At 36.3% G+C, this 21,675-nt stretch overlaps 1 protein-coding gene across 1 annotated transcript in view; it reads left to right on the plus strand.

Moving 5' to 3' along the window:
* GABRG3 (gamma-aminobutyric acid type A receptor subunit gamma3) overlaps positions 1-21,675 on the plus strand; it is a 300,014-nt gene that overhangs the window by 4,737 nt on the left and 273,602 nt on the right. The window contains exon 3 of the mRNA XM_064711367.1: positions 11,697-11,764. Coding sequence (XP_064567437.1) covers positions 11,697-11,764 — 68 coding nt within the window. The remainder of the gene's footprint in view (positions 1-11,696; positions 11,765-21,675) is intronic.

Consider the following 21,675-nt stretch of genomic DNA (forward strand, 5'->3'; position numbering starts at 1 on the left):
TAAGTGAAATTATTGTTTGTTAATGGCACACGTATTGATATGCTTTCTAGGTGATCCCTTTGGATTGGTTTAGAGGGAAGTAAGAGCCATCTATATGTATTCATCATTACAATTATGAGTGTTTCATAGCTACACAATAATGCAACAGTTGCAGAAAAACAAAGACTATCCTGTGGTATTAAAAAGAGGGTCTGTTTAGTTCTTTTTTATAGCTATTACTTTGATTTTCCATAGTATTTACAAAGATAATATTTGATAAATGTGTCTGTTTTTATCTCAAAGTGACATTTATCTCTCTCTACTTCATTTGTCGTGCTGGATTTAGCTATCTTTAATATCTGATGGAGAAATGCCTTAACACACTTTCCCACCCATATCAACATCTGGAAGACAGTCTCAGACAAATTTTTTTGTTTATTTTGTACACTGTGTCCTCAGATCACTGACTTAAGGCAGAGTGAATTACATCATGCTTATGTGGGGCAAAGTAATCACTCAAAGTCCCCATATCAGTTGCCATAAAATTAGTAGAGGTCAGACATGTCTTACAGCGCTGGGAAGTCATTGTTACCAAAATAATTCCTTTTGTGTCTCCACAACATTTCGTTTTAGAGAAAGGAGTCAAATTACACAGCTGTTCATATATCAAACAGATTTTATAGTTCTCAACTACATCTGTTTCTATCAAGCATCTTGGTCCTAGGCCGTTTTTTGTCTTTGATAGCAATCTGGCTATTTCAGAACCTTTGCTGAGTGTTGTTCAAGTGCTACAGAAGTCAGTTCATCTGTGCTTCCTCCCCTGGTCCCTCTTTGCACCTCTCCTACCTTTGATGCAGATAAATAACATTGCCCTTTTGAAGTTGTGGAGCTGTCGCATTTGGCAAGGAGAACACAAGGGGAATGCTAGAGAATCAGGCATTACAGATAACTTCCCTGAATTGCTGGCTGGTGCCTCACACTCAAGCACATCTTCCTTTCCATCTGGGAGCTGGTTATCCTCCTAACAAGGTGGTTGACGTGTCCTGGCAACAGAATTGTCTTGCTGCCCTGAAGGTCTCAGTATTAATACAAATACTTTAAAGCATAATACATACCAGCTAGTGCACCAGGAAGAAAAGGTAGTGTGCCAGGTAACATAGACCATACAATAAGAAAATGCATGTTTTGGAAATTAGAGGAAGCATGGAGTGAACCAGTAGAAGAGGCGAGAAGGGATTCTTAGATTCAAGCAGCAGTTCAGCCAATACTGAGGGTTAAATCCAGGACTCATATACAGTCCCTACTCACTAGGGCCTTTACTTTAGCATGGTACTGCTGGGAAGTAAGTTGTCTGACCCATAGGACAGGGACACTCACCATTTCATGTCACACTGCTCTTCACTCAGTTTTTCAATCATTTATTGCAAATCCACTATTTCTAACAGTGTGTAGCTTTAGCTGTTGTCCTGAGGAAATGATCTTTGTTCTGAATGCAGTCAGAAAGGCCCAGGAAATACTTTGTACTTTCTAAGGTTAGGATTGCCAGTTTCAGATCACTTGGGAAGACACTTCTGCAGCCAAAAAAGGAGGAGAGCTAGCTCAAAATAGAGTCCTACCTGGTACAGGCATATTCTGAATGCCCTTTTGCTGTACTGTGGGCACTGGCGTTGTCAGCAATCTCATCTCCTCCAGGCCAGCAGTACAGCCATCAGTGAGGGCCCTGTGAACACCTGGCTACCCTCTTTCCTCCTGTCACCCAAGCACATCTAAACCACTGTAAAGAGAGTGTAGGTCTCTGCTTGCATGCAAGACTAGGACTTCTTTTTTTTTCCCCTCATCCTGGCCTATACTTGGCCTCAGCTTCTACATAAGTGGCCGTTGCTCAGATCATAGGCACAATCTACACTCAGAACTTCAGGCATCACCTGCAAGGTTCCAAGCCAGGATTTTTAATGAGTGGATTGAACAAACTAAATATTAGGCAAAACAGCTAACCTGTGAAGGCTATTAGCAAAGTGATACCTTTACAGGACCTGTCTCACTCAAAGAAGATTTCCTTTGATCTTTGGAAACAAAGCAGTGTTCTACCAGCAGGGGAATGCCTGACTGCATCCCCTGTGGCCACACATTTGGCAGATTTCTTGTCTCCATGAATATTATGGCTTTTTAGGGTTTTTATTTTACTGGTGGTATCTGGAAAGTTTCTATTATACCACAAAAAATATATGCCTTTTTGAACTGGAAAAAAAAAAAAGAAAGAAAGCACTTTATACTGAAGAGCTAATAACAGTGTACTGATTAGATCAAAAAGAAAAGTGTTTTATGATGTAAAGCATCTATTCACCTGTTTTTTTACCGGCTACAATTATAGATCTGAGATACTCAGATCTTTTGCATGGTATGAAAGGCACCAATCCTAGAAAAAAACTAAACCAATTCCAAACTGTGAAGGTCTTAAAATCTCTTCCATAGGCTGGTATTCTGTGTTTTGTTTCAAAGTGCTTTGAAGAAAAGACCTCTTTAATGGATATGCGTCATTTTCTACGTGCAGGTGCAGTATGACTTGCTACCCTGCCAGTGTGCTTTTTTCCTCCCATGTCACATTGATACAAATCCTGAAATTTAGTAGGACCAGGTTCTGGCCCTGAAATTTTACTTTCTTTTTATTAATAAAATGAAACAGAAATATTAGGCAAACCAACAGGGCACAGAACGGAATGATGATAATTAGAGCTGAAAATATTTCAGTTTAATTTAGATTGTAGAAATAAACCAGATTTTTGTAATTGATCTTTTTTTTTTCTTTGATTGACAGGTCTAAAATTTAAATTGCAATAAAAACTCCACCACACAAACAAACAAACAAAAACAAACAAAAGAAACCCAACAATGAAGCAAAACACAGTTTCCTTCAAAGTCATTTTACTTTAATGAAATATTTCCTCTCACCTTCCTTTGTGGACAGCTTAGACCACAACAAAGTTATGGAAAAGAACAGCTGTCTTCAGAACCCTACATGGTTTCAAGCTTAACTTCATATGGAATATAATTTGCCTTAAACAGAAAATTTTTAACTAAGTGGAAAGTTTTCCAGTCACATTTCCTGAGTGAGTTTATGTGTGGAAACTAATATGTAATCTTTTTCTTTAATTGTGAAAGTTACCAGTCAAAAAGTTAGTATATGTGAGGTTTCTGAAATGTGCCATTAGTAGTGGGAGGGAAAAAGTCTTACCCTAGATTAGGCTTTGAATGACAGAGTAGTAAGGCAGTTTCTATTTCATGTTTACATCTTCTCTTTCTCAGATGTATCCTTACATTAGGGAAGCCTCTGAATTGCATATGTTGAAGAAAGCTTCAACAGTCTGTGTTCTGAGACATTTTCAACAAACACCAATTTTGAATTTTGCTTTTAAACCAACCTTCTCTCTCCTTCCTTCCTTCCTTCCTTCCTTCCTTCCTTCCTTCCTTCCTTCCTTCCTTCCTCCCTCCCTCCCTCCCTCCCTCCCTTCCGATACTCTAAAATTATTTCATCTTTGCAACTTCTGGCAGTCATCTGTATTTATTTTTTATTTATAAGCCCAAATAAATTCACTTTGGAATATGAAGTGAATACGACTCTGCCAGTTCTAGCTGTCTTGAGAGTCATGCTGGTTTTCTTTATTCCTCCAGTATCTTTACAACCATTAGCCATATTTCTGGAAATGAGAGCAGTCTCAGATACTGCTGTGCACCTCTCACTACCCCGAGTAGGTTTGTACAAGCAGAGCTGGTACAAATAGATGGGCTCATTTGAATCATCAAACTCAGAAGACTAAGCTCTGTCTGATGTACTTTACTGTGCTGTTTGGGAGCATTAACAGCAGTCCTCTGTTAAAGCAGTTAAAAGTTTTCTTTGCAACTAATTTAACCAGTTTCTCAGTGTGTGCAAGGAGAAAATTTGTTGGTTGAGAGGAAACAACTCTGTTGGTTTTTAAAGAACAAGTCCTTTTCCAGCCACAATCTTATTGAAAATCTTGAGTTCTGAAGCAGTATCACAATCTTTCTCCTGTCTGACCTGCTTTCCTACCATGTCACACAGAAATGAACCCTGAAGTGCACCACAGGCGATTACCACAGAGGCTGTCAGGTTATTTTTGCTAGCTGCTGATTGCCACACCTGATGCTCTTTAAATTAGCTCCAGCTAGGTTTCCCCATACGTGGTGACAGAGGGCTGCATATTGCCTGACAGATCAAAGTATTTTCCAGATCATAGTGCAGAGAAAGCTGTGAAGTGTCATGCAAGGTCAAATTACTGCTTTCTGCTGTAAGTCCTTTTTGGTGCTAGCCTACAAGACAGTGTCAGGCATCTTATAACCTGAAGTAGTGAGAGAGGCATTCATTGCTTCAGGATTGATCATAGAGAGTTGTACCTGGAAAGCCAACTTGTGTGTAAAGGTAGAGCACATGGGAAGGAGAGATGGGGTAAATTCTGATTGTATTATGGCAGCACTCAGGAGGGGAAAGCCGTAGTCCTGGATCCAACTTCTGTGGTACTGGGCACTGCAGAAGATTGTAGAGTTTAGTCTAATTTAGATTTATATGGAAGAATAAATTTGAATAACCTCTTGTTGAGGACACAGAGTGCTGTGGCTAAGAACTAGTAGGAAACAGCACTGAATATAGTGAGAGCTCAATGAAAAAAATCATAACAAAAAATCAGAAATGCATTGATTGTTCTCACTGATACTTCTCTTTTTGTTCTTTTTTGGGGAGGTAGAAGTGGATTGTCTTCCTTTCAGAGACTTTTGTTCTGATTTAGCCATCTAACTAGAAGTCCTCAAGAAGAGGAATGTTCCTGAGGAAAGGATTGCTGTTCAATGAAGATGAGAACAATCTCTGTTCTAGGTGGAATGATAGAAGGGATTTCTTCTGATTCTGCAGTTCTAATTCAGGAACTGATGCCTTCTTTTGCAGTGTTGGCCATGAACATTTGTAGAATATTAATAGCAAGGTTAGCAAATTAGGGGTAAACTATTCTATAAAACACTCTAAAATACCCATTTCAGGTTTTTGTGATACATGTTTGAGTTTTGAAAGATTACATAAACAAATAGTCTTATTTTGATGCTGGTCCAGTGCATTAAACATAGACTCTTTCAAAATCCTGCATGGGAACAACTCTGATTAGGACTGGATCTTGACAGTGAGCTTTCTTCATGCCTGAATTCTGCTTTTCTGTTGCTTAACCGTGGACTGAGTACGGGAAAATTTTACCTTGGCTTTCTGACCTGCTTTGGTTTGCAGCTTTTCAACCCTCAGGGGAAACATCCTACTTTTTATTCATCCTTTTCTCAGGTGAAATTTTAATGTGCCATACTGAAAGTGTAAGTAGAGAAATTTTAGTCCAGTGCTTTGAGCCTGAAGCCCTACAAGTCAATGTTTCTGCTTAAAACTCTCCAAAGAGCCCCAGTTTAATTTTTTTTTTTTTTTAGATCACCTGATTTAAATCAAATGCTGGAAAGCAACACTTTAGGCTTACTGTACTTCACTATATAGAAATATTTTAGTATTCAAACACTGTTTTTCTGAATTTACCTAATAACTTACTGCCAATAATTTATCCCTGCTAATGCAGTTTTTTGCCTATATAAAATGCTCCTTTATCTCATTTCTAAGAAGCCACTTGTATCTTTGCAATGCTTATGTCTTGTGTGTAATCTCTGAGCTTGAAAAAAAGTACTGCTTTTGTGTTTTTCCCAATTACTAAAAAGCAAGCTCCCTTAAAATACAGCCTTATCTTTGTGAATGTGAATAATTTACACAGATAACTTCTTTTTAGTGTTTTATTTCCTGACAGAGACTATTTGCTGAAATGGGTTGATGCATACACAGATGGAAGTTTTTTCTTGAATAGCATTGTAGGTAGGAAAGTTTGGTTGACAGTTAATGTTTGCCTAACTCTGTCTTAACTGTCACACACAAAACTAAATGTAGAAGATGCTAGTTCTTATTCTCTCTTTTCTGTAGCTTCACTATCATGTTTTTTAATTTGAGGGGATCATGGGAGTATAGCATACAAACTTTCTGGATGCCATGAGTTGAAAGTTAGGTAAGAGTCAGGGAAAGTTTTTACATGAGAAAATTCTTTTCTCCTTATCCCTTCCCTCTCTGACTGCCCAGACTATGCTGTCATTAATGAGGTTTCTTAGAAAGTATTTGTAAAATGCAAGGATGTTCAGTGTTAGTGGCACAAACTAATTGTTCTGTTGTCTTTAAACAGGTACATATTATGTTCTGCACATACTATTTTAAATATTGCTGCTCATTTTTACATCTGTATAGTTTTCTCATGGCTGCTATTGTTCATCCAGACCCTGGTTGCTACCTTGCTAGACTTTGCAGGAACAAATTCTGTTATTGCTCAGTCTTATTATATCACACCAGAATTCTCCTCTCTGATGAATATAAGTAAAACAAAAATTAAAACTGTAGGGATTGATTGAAAAACAAGCCTAACCATTAAGATCTACAGTTTTCATTCCACAACATAATACTTGAAAAATTACAGCTTGTGCATTAGAGAATGGTAAATGAAGGATGAAAGTGCTGAAGGTTGATTGATAGTTATGGTGGGAAATGAAGAATAAAAGTGATTTGTAGTTAATTGAGGGAGTCCGTTTATGTGCACACTGTCATTCACACTCCTGGACAAAATGACAACCAAACCTAGCATGTAAAAAAATACTGTTTTCAGAGGACTGTGTTCTCATCCTGGTATTGCTTTAATCCAAACTTTCTTTCTTCTTTTGATTTTCATTTGCAGTTCTGTTTTGGTAGTTTGAACCTAAAACACAGGGGTGTCATTTCTGTCAGTTTCTGTGTCTGTAGCAATTCGAGGACTTTGACAGCTGTTTTCAAGCCCATTCTCTTCCATGCAGGAAGAATGAGGGTTTTTAATTTTCCTCACTGATAGAATTGTAGCATTGTAGAAGAGAATCACTGAATAATTTAGGTTGGAAAAGATTCTTATTTGAGTCCAACCCTTAAGTTAACACTGCTAAATCCAAAGCTAGACCATGTCCTCAAGTGCCACATCCACTCATCTTTTAGATACCTCCAGTGATGGTGACTTAACACTTCCTGTTACCATGTTTTTCTTCAAATGTGGTGATTTGTTGTAAAATGGAGATGTGTTAGCCAACAGTATTTAGTCTTGAGAAGTGACTTGTTGGCATAGCAGTTTGTTTTATAGGAACAGCTAGGCAAATAGTTGTTGCCTATAAGGTAGTGTAGGAAAATTGGAATAGTCATCATCACCAATGCAAAGTAAAAATTAACACTATAATCACTACTATTACAGTTACCAATAACTGTGTAATGATTTATTACAGCTTTGTCCTAATTTAAAAATAGCAATTTATGTGGTAATGAGAGAATGTAAAATATCATTATAGAGCAATATAAAAAAATACCTCATTACTGCTGAGCCAATCTTGTTAGTCGTTTGCGTTCAGAAGTCTTGTGAAATTTGGGCAGAACTCAAGTGGCCCTGTAATTCCTGAACAGAGATCATACTGTGATTTTTATGTAGTTATGTGCCTTCTAAAAATCTGGTTCTTGTTGCTTTGCTTCTATAAATTTGTATTGGTCTACAGCATTTTTTATCACCAATGTGTTGTGTAAAACCAGAATAAACCTGGGTGTTGGTTGAACAATGTAAGAAAGGTTAACTCTCAACAAAAAATAATTTTATTTTAAAATTTATGGTGACTCAGTAAGACATACTCCGTTTAATTTGGCTTGTAAAAATATTTCTCAATATTAAAATTTTAAAAATATTTCTAAATATTTATGATTTATGCAGGAACATTAGTGCTATTTGGACAGACTTCAAATGTGGAGGAAGCTTTCTGTAGGAAGAAAAGTAGTTTCATTCATGAAATAAGCATCAGTTCTGAATAGTGGAGATCTATCAAAAGATCTCTTTTTTAAAAGGACAGGATAATTCAGAGTAGTAAATAAGCATAATAAAATGACAGGACCTTTTTGCAGCTTTTCCCCCCTACATGACATGAAATTGTATAACATTCCCTCTTTTGATTTACTCAAGAGTCTTTTAAAATTCTCTTGATTTATCTGTTGAGTTTTTTTATACACATGATCAACTTGCATGTGTCCAACAGTAATGTCTTCATGGATTTTAATGAGTTTCAAGCTCAGGTTCTGGTTTTTTTCACCAGTGTAAATCCACAATGCAGGACTAGAAGAATCCTATGGTTGTCCTAGATGTGTTTTGAACTGTCAGATTTTTTTAAAGTTTGTAGGCACTACTTGTTGGTAGTGTCTGAAGTGTGATAGTTACAAAGCCGACTGGAATATAAACACTGTCTGTCTCAAAGCCAGGGCATGTGGATCAGATCACCTTAATTTTGTTTAAAAACATTTTGATTGGCTTGATAAATCCGCATCTCAATTAAAACCAGCATGTTTGAAGATTAAATGACTGTGATAAGCAGCTAGGTTACCTTAGGTAGCACTGAGTAGCAGTGTAAGACTGCAATTACTCAGATGTGCTTACACTGTCTTTTAGGGAAAGTTACTGCCATATATTAAATAGCATTTCAGAGAACTTTGAGAAGGCTGGTACATTTGTTGACAACCTTTAATTGCTCTCTTGCGTGTTGTATACACATGGTTCTGCCAGTATTTTTTCTAAGTTTCTGACAGCTCTTCAGGACTATCTTGGGTTTAGGCCAATAACAAAACAGTACTGTAGCTGAGTATCCATATTTAATCTTATTGTCAGCACTTAGTGAGGTATTAACACTTTAATTGTCCTGTCAACAACACTGCGAGCACCCTTCTAGTGCAAGGAAAAAAGCTCCATCTGCAGCTGAGCAATTCCATGTGTGGCTTGAATTGCTTCATGAACTGGGCATTCACAAATGAATGCAATACACAGAAAAACTGAGCAGGCATTGAAATTGCAGGATCACAGAGTGGTTGGAAGGGAGCACAGTGATCATCTGGTCCAGCCTTCTTGATGGTGTGGCTATTTCATATTTCCATGAAACTCAGTTCTGTTTTTAAGAGCACCGTAGGGTGAGTTCTTTCTAATAAGACGATAACATTAAGACTAAGTTATTTCCTTTTTCATAATACATTTTGGAGGAAATAATCTTAAAACCTTGCTACATTTTGATTGGTATTTGAATTAAAAACTTATCATGATGAATCTGAAATTTATACCTGATAATCCTTTGTTTGTTTGTATGTGTTTATATCCGTGAAAGACCACAGGCAACAAGAACTATGTTCTTCTGTCTTTTCTTTTAAGACTTGAACAAACATTTATCATACAATCAAATTACAATTGTATTTTTTACCTCTGTCAAGAAAAATTTAAAAAAGCAATTCAAATAAACTATCAATTAAAAAAAATGAACAGGTATAATAGCTTACCTGTATTTTTTTACTGTTTATTTTCAATTTGAATTTCACTGGAAATGTCTGATAAAAAAAAGTGACCCTTGTTTAGTATTCTGTTTCAAGGTTAGACCTTTACTGTAAGATCAAATTCTCTTTAGCATTAATACACAGTGCTTAATATTTTTCTTTTGCAGTGTAAGAGAATTTTGTCCAGAACATCCAGGAAAAATTATCACCTCATATTCTATTTATATACTTAACTGCAGTGATTAGACAGATTAAAAACCCAGATTTCTAGCACTGTGTTCTGGTCCTGAATTTTGTTCCTGATCCTGCCAAGATTCAGTTGCATGCCAATTTGTATCCTTCAGTCTAGTGCCATTAATGTTCACCAGAACTCCTTAGCCTTGAGCTTCCAGGTAGACACGTGCATAAACCCTCTAAGGCTTAGAGCTCTTTATTCCATGAATGCTGTTCTGGTGGAGGAGCTAGCTGTAGTTTCTTGCTATTACCAATTCCTGTGTAATGACATTTATTACTGCATTTTGAGGCAACTCATTACCAGAAGCTGCTAGACTCCTATTTAGTTATTAGCTGGGTACAATTAGAATTGCTTTAATCAGCTGAGCTTGTTCAGCTGAATTCACATTTTCTTTTGCTGAAGGGGAGATCTGAGTTCATCAGCCGGTACTTCAGACACTTCGAAACCATGACCTTAAATAATCCTGGATGTTCTGACCATACACAGTCAAAAAGTATATGTTACTTAATTGTAAGTGTAAAAATGAATTAGAGAGAATGGTTATCATCTTTAACCACTATTTGTACCCATTTTAATGTCTGGTTTTGCAACAGGGGATATAGCCTTCCTAATGATATGTACATACAAAGTCTTACAGGACAGGCCAGCATACAAGTTTTTTTTTTTCATAACCATCTAAATTTTCAAGTACTTTAAAACTACTTGACACCTCCTTGATAGTCTGAAATTTGGGGGATGCAGGCAAAAAATATTCATGTTTACATGTGAAGATCCCTGTCTATCCGTCAGATGGCTTTAGACCAATTGAGTGATTGTTGCCAGAGATAAGCTTCTATCAGAACCTTGGTATTTAGCTGTTCCTCACTTCTCTGCTCAGTAGCTTCCCAGAGGAAAGCTTCCTGAGTTTTGCGTGGCTGATACGCCTGCATTTCCTCATTGTAGGAGGCCTGGGGGTTAGTGAAAAAAGTCCAAGTTCAGCATAGTTCCCAAACTTCAGTGGTTTGAATACTCTCAGGAGGTTTTTGAAAACAATGTAGAGGAGAAGGTGCTTCTGTGGGAAAGAAAGATGTCCAACAGAAGCTTCTGGCTTACTAGGGGCAAGTTTGCATCAGTTCTCACTGTGCAGGTTAAAACAGCATTTATTCTTTGGACTTAGTTTTGAGTCACCTAACTCTGGAGAAAGTAAACCACTAATTGAGATTTCAGTTTAGAGCTTAATGTATTCTTCCAGCCGGTGGGGCTAGAATAATAGCAGTATGAGTAAAAAAACCTAATGTGTCTTTTGGTGTAAGAGTGGCATCATTTTAGAGTTAGATTATGTCACCAGTAAGAGCTCAGTAATGTCCAGCAGCTACAATGACACCAAAGATGCTGAAAGAGAAATCCTAGTGGCCTCAGCAAAAGAAAGGAATACAGAGCTTGTCTTGGCTTATTAAGTCCTTGAAGTCTGAAAACATGGAAGATCTGATGGGAAATGTGCATTGGCTAAACCAAATCAAATTCAAAACCCTCTGAATGAAAGAGTGCAAAGGCAATGTGGTCTGAAGTGAATGAATCTGAATTGAAAGAGGAGTTGCTTAGGTTTAGCTAATCAGATTTCATACATATTTTACTCTAAGTTAGGATGATTTCAGGGCTAATGAGATGCAGTTATCTGGAAGGATTTTTTTGATCTGGAGCAAACAGGCTAAAGGACCTGAATGTTGAGGCAAAGGTAAAAAGTAATACACTACATTATTTCTACTTTCATGTCAGGCATCTTAGGTTTGAGCTTTACTGAGCTACCAGGCCTAGCACTGAAAGTTTCTTCAACAAATTGCTGCTGACAAATTGGAATGATGATGATGAAGTGGTACAGGTTTTAATTTCTGGCAATTATTTTTGTTGGGTAGGAGGAATAGAACCATGTTTTTCTTAAAAATACATTATCCATATTTCTCAGTAGTTGTACCTGAAAAAAAGAACTTGTGGTTATTGGGGGGAAAAGTATTTAAAGGGATTATTTATGTTGTCTGCAAAATAATACTAATTTTTTTTTCTCCACAGTAAAACCGACAGTTATTGATGTTGACATTTATGTTAACAGCATTGGTCCTGTATCATCAATAAATATGGTAAGTGACTTAGTTACAAAGATTTTTATCTGGATTGCTGATCTTGGCATCAATACTAACTTTTGAAAAAGACACTAAATACCACAGTGATAAGTTGTTTTGATTCTGATTTACTCCTGTTTTCAGCTGTAATTCTGGTTTTTATATCTCATCAAGAGAACAAATGTGTAAGCAATATTATGTTCTGTGTTGTCTATTGAAAAATGCTCGTAGATTTTCAGTGATAAAATAGCCATCTTAGGAAAAAAAAAAGTTTGAAGTGAAGTCATTTTCAAGAAAGCTCTTGAGATGTTGTTTCAAGATGCAATCAAATATACAGCTTAATAATGTGGAGTTAATGAAAGTCATCATATAACAACAGCATATTTATTTGGAATTCATCATCTCTTCAGTGGTTGCTTTTCTTTCACTGAGTTACCAACAGTCTTGAATGTAAGAGTATAACTTTGAAGAAGTTATTCATAGATGTACTGTATGTGTAAAGGCAGGAGAAACTGAGAGTGTGATTGTGTGGCAATAATAAACCTATGGTTGGTCCCTTGTTACAGTCTGAACTCTAGATCTTTCCTCAGTGCTGCAGCAACATAATCAGATTTAGAAAGCAGGCTGTATGTTTATGTAGATATGAGGTTATGGGTAGTTGTGGCTGCTTGTGCAACTTTTGAGTTTGGATTTATCATATTATTCCCCTTCTTAAATTAGGTTGATTTTTTTTTAAATACAACTTGGAAATGGAGGGCCTGTTAATATCTTACTGTACTTTGAGATTTTAAAATAACCTCTTCAAAGCAATGTCTCTTTTCACAATGGCATTCAAAGGCTGCCGTGTACAGTGTTCCTATAAGAATGTAATGAATGCATTGCATGTATCTTTTGTATTTTTGGAAGAAAAGCTCCTGAATTTAAAAGGTGTCTGTTCAACCTTATTCTTTGGTTTTGCCTATAAATATGAAAGTAGGCAAATCATTGCAGCAAATACAAGGTGGTCAGAGACTCCTATGCACCCTTGTAGTTGAAGATCTGACAAGTAAACACAGAAACAAATTATGTGCTGTGGACATCTTGGTGTCATATTCACCAACTGTGAAATGTGTTGATTGATATTTCATGTGAAGTACTGAATGTCAAGCAATGGGAGTAGCTGCTCCATTCTTGAACTAATAAATAGCTAATTATCTTGTCCTTCCCTGATGGCCTGCTGTGGATGCCAGTCTGGTCAGGGAGAGAGAAACAGCGATCGTTTCTCACAATGGCTTCTGGGAATTTTAGGGAGTTGTAGGAATGTGATAACTGGCTAGTATAAACAATCTGCTGGTGGTGTTTTCCACTTTGTTTTCCTGTTCTTCTCAAGAATGGTGTGTGAGAAAGATGTTTTTTATTAACTAGCCAATCAAGTGGGAGTGTATCTTATCAGGCTATATAAACCAATAATCAATAATATTTTGTAATAAAGCTGCTTTTTCTGCCCTTGCAGTTGGGTCTCTCGTCTGTTCTTGTGCCATTCTTGGCTCAAGGGTGACAGCATACCATAATGACTTCTCTGGAGAACAATTTATTGGAGGGTCCTCTGGCTTGCATTTACTCTAGGAATGGGCACTCTGTTCCAAAGCAATGGGGACAATGTGTTTTTGCTCTTTGCCTCTCTGAATTAGTTTGTAAGTAGAATTTTGGGGTGCTGGAAGTGTTTGTGGAATAATAAGAAAGCATTTCATCAAAAGTACTTCAGGTAGGAGGAAAAAAATAGTAATATAAGAAATCAGTGGGTTTTGGAAGATTATTGTGGCACAGACTTACTTATGTATTAACTTTTAGTTCAACGTACCTTTAGAGTTCAAGATACCCAAAATAGATAAATGCACCAAAATATCCGTTTTAAAAATGCATATTGTATTTCTTTTATAGTAAATGGTCTTGTTAGGATGGTTAATGAGTGTGTGACATTGAGATATTTCTTGCTTACAGCTGAAGAAAAAAATATGTGTAATGTGTAAGGGCAGAATGATAAATAAAATAATGAAATTCAAAATTTAGGTTTAAGGACTCAAGACTGCATAAAGTTATATTTAATCTCTTGAATAGAAATGGACATTATTTCAGGTGTGCTTGTGGACAGTACATCCCACTGAAACTGAATCTGAACTACCTTAGAATTTTTGAATTTCTTTTCTGTTCTCAAACCTAATTACCAATATAGGAAATTAACATTAGGTACTCAAATGTTGCAAAATTTTGTCCAAAAGCTCCATTTCTGCTCTGTTACTTTGGAGTTTGTCCAAACATACATAAGGGAGCAGTAATGATCTTGCAGTCTCAAATTTACAGTGAAGATGGCAAGTCCTCACAAAATTGCAAGCCACTGTGCTGTATGATGGCTTGTCTCTGAAATGGCAGAACTGATTGAGAAGCGTCTTCTCCCCCAGTTTGTGTTATTTCAACTGTTTGGCTTCAGTGTTCAGTAGCCATTATTTGGAAGAAAAAAATTGACCACTTTTTGGAATTAAAAATAATTATTTATTTACTTTTAAGTAAGCAGTTTTTCATATAGACTGTGAACCGCTGAAGCATGGGTACACAAAAAGTTGAACAGAAATAGAAGCTAGAAATTACCTGTGTCAGAGGAAGAAAGAAAGAACAGATATCTTCAGTCTGGTATCTGTCATATAACTGAAATTTCAAAGGGAGAGGAATGTGCATGAAAATCTCATTTCAGGAGAAAGAAAAAAGGAGATTCTTGGTAGAGCCCAGCTATGCTCTTTTTCTCACCAGGACAAGAACTTTTAGCTTTCTTCCCCTAAATTATTATTAAAAGTTGAGCTGTTCTGTCCAGGCAACTTGGTAAGGTTTATCAAAAAGAGTGATGATTACTTTGATTTCCATCTCTTCTATTTCAAGGGTGAGATCATCAACACGTACAAGGCGGACTTTCCTGCTGTGTACTTCCAGACTTAGACCTTAGCTCAATTACTTTTTTCTTAGTCTGCAGCACTTCTGAGGGAAAATCATGTGGAGCTTCTCTAGAAATCAAACTCTGCATGTATATTTTCTGATCAGTTTTCATCAGTGATTTTCATCTAGTGGGTGAAACCTAGAAAATAATTTTCTTTAAGATGTTTTTTCAATGGGTGTTCAGCTGAACATTCAAGCCGATTTTGTAGAGCAAAGCTTTTCAGGTGTCACTAACTGTTGCAATTATGCTTAGACTTGAGCATGAATATTAATATCTAATGGATTCTTTAACAGTCAGGAAAAAGACAGTTGCTATCAGACACCTTCTTGTAGCAAAGTTAATTGCAGATGAACTGCATGTGAATACAAGGAAGAATGAAGCTTTTTAGAGTGAGGCTGTACCTGCCACAAGGGGAAGAAATGTTAGGGGCCTCATCAAAAAGGCTTCAAGTCAAAGGAGAGGTCATGTTCTGTGGCAAAGACACCAAAATCCACAGGGATTTACGGCTAACCCTGCATTCCAGACTTTCTGCAGAGAGTTTCTGTCACTTCCCCTAAAAGTCTTATCAGTGTCTCATTTTCGAGGTACTTTCAATATGTCTATTTTAAACCTCAAAATTTCCAGAAAGACTAGAACAGTAATGTGGTTGGTCTTCTATTAGAGACTCACCATTATAATATCTTTATGAGGACAATAGAAACTTGTTCTCTTAATAGACAGGGGTGACTCTTCCTTTGTCTGTGACATGGAAGATTCTTTGGGTCATGGTTTAAAAAACCTGATATAAAGAAATAGCTATTGTGTAATAAAAGGCAAGGAAAAAGAGACTGAATAATGAACCTAGTGATACTAGGAAGTGATTGTGAGTGGCAATAGCTTTAAAGAAGTAATTTCAACATTTTGAGTTATGACATGATGGTATGAAATGGTAGATGCTATTGATAGTATAAGTATTTTGAATTTAAAATTCCAAGATACATGAATGCCCATTCAAAAATTTTAGGCTGTCTTTTTAATAAATGAAAGCCATCTCATATATAAATATCTTGCCTGTCCTTTATCAAGAACATAATAGGACTTAGACTCATTTAAAGGATATAAAATCTGGTTTATTCAAAAGTAAATGACAAATGCATTCTATGAGCCAAATTATATGTTCTTGAGTGCACATTATATCTCTTTGTCTTGGTTTTCATCATCTAATGAAGTAAGTTAAAGAAATCTGCAATTTTCCTGTTCAAGGTGCAATGTCATTAGAGACATTAGGCTGTAGGATGCAAGACTTTAATTCAATCTTTTCTTATTGAAAATATTTGTTATATCTGTAATTATAATGACTGCTCTACCATATTAGAAAATATTAAGGGTCTTCTAAATGAGTTCTCTTAATTAATTTTTAATTTTAGAATTCATTTGCAGTTTTTTTTCCTCATGCTTTATATTGTAAACCAGATGTGTGAATTTCATATCACTCAGTTTTTAGAAATCTGACTTTTAAATTCTTTTTTCTTTAGTATATTCCATTGAAAATGGTGTCCAGGAGGCATATGATTTTGCATTAAAATCCATAATCCATTTTTCATCAACCCTCTGCTTCTTGTCAATAGCTGTAAAGGCTTATAGATTGCCTTGTAAACCATAGCTTAACGTGGCTTACTGTAGCCTGGTTTTCTACAGATAAGCAATACTGGCTTGTTTATAAAAGAACAGAAAAGAGAAAGAGACCAATAATCAAATTGGGAACCAGACATAAATAGTGGGGGAAAAAATCCCCTAGAAGTAGTTTTGTGAAACAGAAAGGTAAACACTCTGTGATTAAATAGGCTATTAAACTTCAGTGGCATCAGAGTCTGTGTATTTATGCATTCACACATACAGGGTTAACTGAGTAGCTACAAGAATCTGAGATTGAAGCACAAATTGCTAGTGAAGGAAGAATTTTACGCCTGTGTGGTTTTTGCAACTGGAGTCTCATTTTAACACAGCTGTACAGAAAGAATGTTGAAGAGAGTGTGAGAAGCAGCTTTATAAACTGTACTTACCTGTCCATAAAAATAGTAATTGGTTACCTGCTGGTCATCTCTTTATTCTCAAGTATTCTTAAATGGCAATTCAGTGTTTCTTTTATGTACTTCATCACTTCATTGTATTGTGTCCACTCTCTAGGCTATGCCATATATCTTTATGGGTGCTGTATTTTCCATTTGTTCAGTTAAGTGTTCTAAAATAAAAGCAGTTTTAACTCTCTTTTACCCTTTAATGTATTGGTAGACTTCTTTGAACTTCAATTTCAAAGTTCCCACATGCTCGTTTTGCTTCTCCACTGGACGTTATAGGTATCTTAAAGAATAAAAAAATCTTAAAGAAAGAAAAAATCTTAAAGATCTGGAGACTTGTCTAAATTACTACTCAAAGCTTATGATTAGGCTTGAAATTCTTGCATACTTTCAGTCTTTATGTCCATTTGTTTGATATATCTATTTGTCTTTATGTCTGTTTGTTAAAATGATTGTTAGAGCAGCTGCAGTTATAGAAACATAGCCTGCTGAATCTTTCCATCATATGGCAGAGCTACTTTATAGCCAGATTTTATCCCATTTTCAGCCCCCTGTGAAATACCCCCGAGTATTTCCTTTACAGATATCTTCTCAAAGATAGTGCAAGTCACTGTTCGAGCACAAGGCTGATGCCCAGTTCGTTGTTAACTTGAAGTGTGTTTTTCTAACTCTGTCTCACTATCTCACCTAATCTATTTATAAAGCAATTATGTAGGGAGATGGTTTCAGTTATTTTTGAGGAGTGAGTTTTCCAGTTGATGAGTTCAGAGAATCACTATAATAATGGAATGCCTTGGGCTATTTGTATTTTCCCCTGAAAATCTTACCAGCTCCTTTGTTGCTCTGTGACCTAAGAGAACACTCATGTACTGAATGAAATTTTAGTCTGAGTGAGTCTGTTTGTTTACATGGACTGATATACTAATCATACACTTAAACATTCTTCTAGATTGTGATCAGATTCCTGTTCTTGTTTCTAGAGCATATTTATATACTGTCATTAAATTTGGATCTCTCATAATAAAAAAATGTTTGCATTATAGAAAACTTTTAGGATGAATGGACTTTTGTTCTGATAAAACAAAATCACCTCTTGTACAAGCTTGTTCTTGTTGCCTTAAGCTCTGGTAGTCAGTGCCTCAGTATGAAAATATTTCTGGGAGGTAGTAGTAGTAATAAAATGAAATTTGCATCTGTCTGTGACTTCTGTTCCATCACTGACCTTGTGAGAGGCTTGTATAATCTCAAAAGTGAAACTGACTGGAAAAGACGAAGCTGGGCCTGGGGAAATGAACATGGATTGATTATTTCACACATCACCTCGGCAGTCTCTACATTTGGTCTTCCTTAGAGCTCGACTTTGTGTAACTAAAACAGGGCCTGGGAGATACAGACTTGGATAAAGAAGGGCCTTAGGCTGCTCTTGTTTGAGGTGCAATGGGATGAACTAGAGTAATGTTAATTTTTCTGCAATTTAGCTTGCGTGCTGTGATGTGCAGCAGTAAAATGCATACTGCTATAATTTACTGCATTGGCAGGAAATCCAGTTTATTTCTTGGAGGAGTGATAGATTCTGTCATAAGTCTTTGGTAATGGACTGATCTTAGGTCTGCTGCTGTGTCTTAATCAGAATTCAAGCAGATTGTCAAATATGGATGAACTTAGCCTTAGAGTTGTCTCAAAAGGTGTACGACAAATGAGCAATTTAATTCCAGTAAGATAGTAAAATTAAATGTATCATCTGCTCAGTAGTGGGTATTAAAAAAAAACCCAAAACTTGAAGAGCAGCCAGGCTGAATGTTTTTTCCATAGATAAACAGGGAGACAATATGTAACTGGTACCTCCTCTTTGAGGTAATGTATTAGCCATCACACAAAAAGTGCTAAGAAACTCCTTTTCCGCTTTTAAAGCTGGAGAGTTTTTCAAACTTTAAAAATTTAGTTGCAGTTTTTAAAGCTTGATTTCTCCCACTTCAACAATCTGTTTCTGCAGGCCTTAGGCTTTAGAAGTAGTGTACTCAGTGTTAAAGTTCCTTTAGAAAGCAGTAGTTGCCCTTCTTGTCTGTTCAGCAATACATAGCTTCACATTCTTTATAGCCAACACTTGGGAAAGTTAGTTTAGAAAAACTATGGCTAAATTGCTGTAAAAGGTATTGAATTACTTTAGGGTAAATTGGCAATCTCTTGGCCTAAATCAATTTCATTTTTGAGTGGTCAGGTGTTTATCAACTTTATTTTAGATTTTGAGCTTTCCATGATTGCTCCATAAAGAGTAATTACTTTTGTGTTGACCTGTTTATTGGATTCCTGAATGATATTGATGTAATTTAAACTATGGTTTTGAGAGTTTGGTCTTCCTTAGTGCTTTCAGTTATGGATTTATTCAGGAAGCAAATGGATGTTGCTGATTTATTCTGTAAGTACTAGAGATGTACTAATGACAAGTTTTCATACGACTTCACGGTATAACTTTCAGGGGATGTAGACCTACATGTCACAGCATCCTTAGAGCAATTCCAGCAGCATTATAAATGTGCTTGGTCGTTAGGAGGGAATAGCTGAATACAGGATGACTCCCTGTAAACCATTAGTGGGCCACAGAATCATCTTCAGTTTTCTGGAAGGCTTTTTTGTTTGGTAAAGAATGAATACTGTTCATCAGCATCATTTGAATATCGGAACAATGATCAGCATTTTCCACACCACTATTGCAATGAGCAAAGCCCAGAAGACCCTCCCTAACTTACTTTTTTTTTTTCCGTAAGAGAGTTTGTCATCAGTCTAATTGGTCATAATTTCCTTTTTTGTCAGATTCCTTAAAAAAAAAGGTTTAGAGAATTTTATTACATTTCCTTTAAAGATTTTTTAGTGAACATGGTGTCTCTTGACGCTTAAGTACTCTCAGATATGGTTTTTCAGGTATAGACAAGGTATTTCTGCTGAATGACTACACAGAACTGAAGAATAATACAAATGCAATTAAAAAGCTCCGCAGCCTGCAGGGTTGTATTGTATCCCAGCGCTTCCATGCTTTTGCTAACACCATACACTTTCCTCCTTTTAAATCAAAGTAGTCCTAATTTATTGCTTTCTTGGTCTGGAAAAGGGGCTTTTATGTGGTCAAAAATAGTGACATTCTAGGTTCTTTATATGTTTTCATAGCTTTCTTCCTCAAAGGTCTTTCTCCCACAGTCTTCTTTTGTATCTGCTTGTCATTAGACTTTTAAGATACAGGTGGTTCTGTTACATTCTGTGTTGCATTGGGTAAGTTGCTTTCTACACTTAAAACTTTTATCTTCTCATGAAACTTTGTGGCTCTTTTCCTCCTTCTGCAAATTTTATTTGCAACCCTTGAAAGCTGAAGAAATGTTGTGAGAGGAAGCTGTTATTATAACTATTATTAACTTTTTCTACACTACACAGAAGCAGATAGTTTTGACCACAGAGTTTTGGATATGTTTTAGTTAAACATCTGAGACACTAAAGTGTAGTGACTGCTTTGAAACTTACCACAGGTATTTTAATGGTGATATAATAATTTTACTAACTGTTGAGGGTTTCTTTAAGTTATAAATGGTAAAGGTATGGAAACTATTCAGGGGTCTAGGAGAATAAATTCTCAAGGCTGTTATGAGATTCTTAAACCAAAGAAACTACTGTCATCCTTTCTGACTGTTTCCTGTGCTTACCCCATAATTTATCTAGCAAATTGCATTTCTTGGGAGACTTGGGAGCAGGGATAACTGGTTCTGGTTTTCTTGCAATTGCTTTTGTGTATTTTTCAATAACAGAATTTAAAAAAATATTTAAGGAACTTAGTAACAGGAGGTATTAAATACCTAGCCTTCATACCTTTGTGAATGTGGCCCTCTGTTTGTCAGGTCAGATTTATGAAAATTGCCACAGGTTCATAAAAGTATGAGGGTGTCAAACTCTTTCTTACAGTGTCTAGCTTAACATAAATGCCAGTTGTTACATCAGCTCCACCGATGTTATCCTTTCATATTTAGTGAATATTAGAATAAGGTGAGATTAGAAATTTAGATGAAATCTTATTGATTCTTGGCATACCAGAAGAAATTTGGTATGATTTTTGTAAGTATTCTTCCTTGGGAATTCTGGCCTTAACAAAAAATATGTAATAATAATAGGATTGTTGTACCTGTTTTGATTTGAGGTTTCAAATAACTGTATTTGAAGGAAGGAGTTTAGGCCAGCTGTTAGAAAGAAAAATGGAAAAAACCACTTGGTCTTGCAGACTCTTCATCATGTTGACATAGACACAGTGATGGTTACACTATCATATAATTTGCTTCTGTATTACTGTTCTTCTGTGAAGCCAAAAGTTCTGTGGAGGCTATGCAAGAAACTGAACAAATGTGATAAAGCACAGGGAGCTGCAAGAGAGGGAGAAGTCCGGAAATGTTTGGTACTATTTTGAGAACATTTCATAAGACAGCCATGCTATTTCAGACCTCCTGGTCCTTCTCCTTAAGAGAGATTACTAAATCCTTCAAAAGAAAAAACTGAAGAAACAGAATTTCATAATCCTGTTGAATACAGAAAAGCACCAGCTCAAAAGTGACATGGGTATTGTGGCTCTGTACTTGTGCTCCTGGTAATGTCTGCAAGTGGTAACTGCTCATCACCTTTCCTGTGTGTTGCATCTTTTTCTCCTTCAGTTGCATGTACTAACCTTTCTCTCTGTTGTCTGTTGATTCTTGTTTTTACCCAGAATATGTTTATCTAAACAGGCTAGAAGTTTGCAGTGGTTCTCTCAGATAAGAATAAGGACATGTGTGCCCAAGATTTTAAGATTTTTTTCTGCCTGTATTATCTAACCAGTAAGCTACCTCTGTTTTCAGACCTTGCCTTTCAAAATCCTTCTTGGAAACAGTAGCTAGTGA

The sequence above is a fragment of the Zonotrichia leucophrys genome, chromosome 1 (assembly GCF_028769735.1).
Source record: "Zonotrichia leucophrys gambelii isolate GWCS_2022_RI chromosome 1, RI_Zleu_2.0, whole genome shotgun sequence".
In the NCBI taxonomy this organism is placed as follows: domain Eukaryota; kingdom Metazoa; phylum Chordata; class Aves; order Passeriformes; family Passerellidae; genus Zonotrichia; species Zonotrichia leucophrys.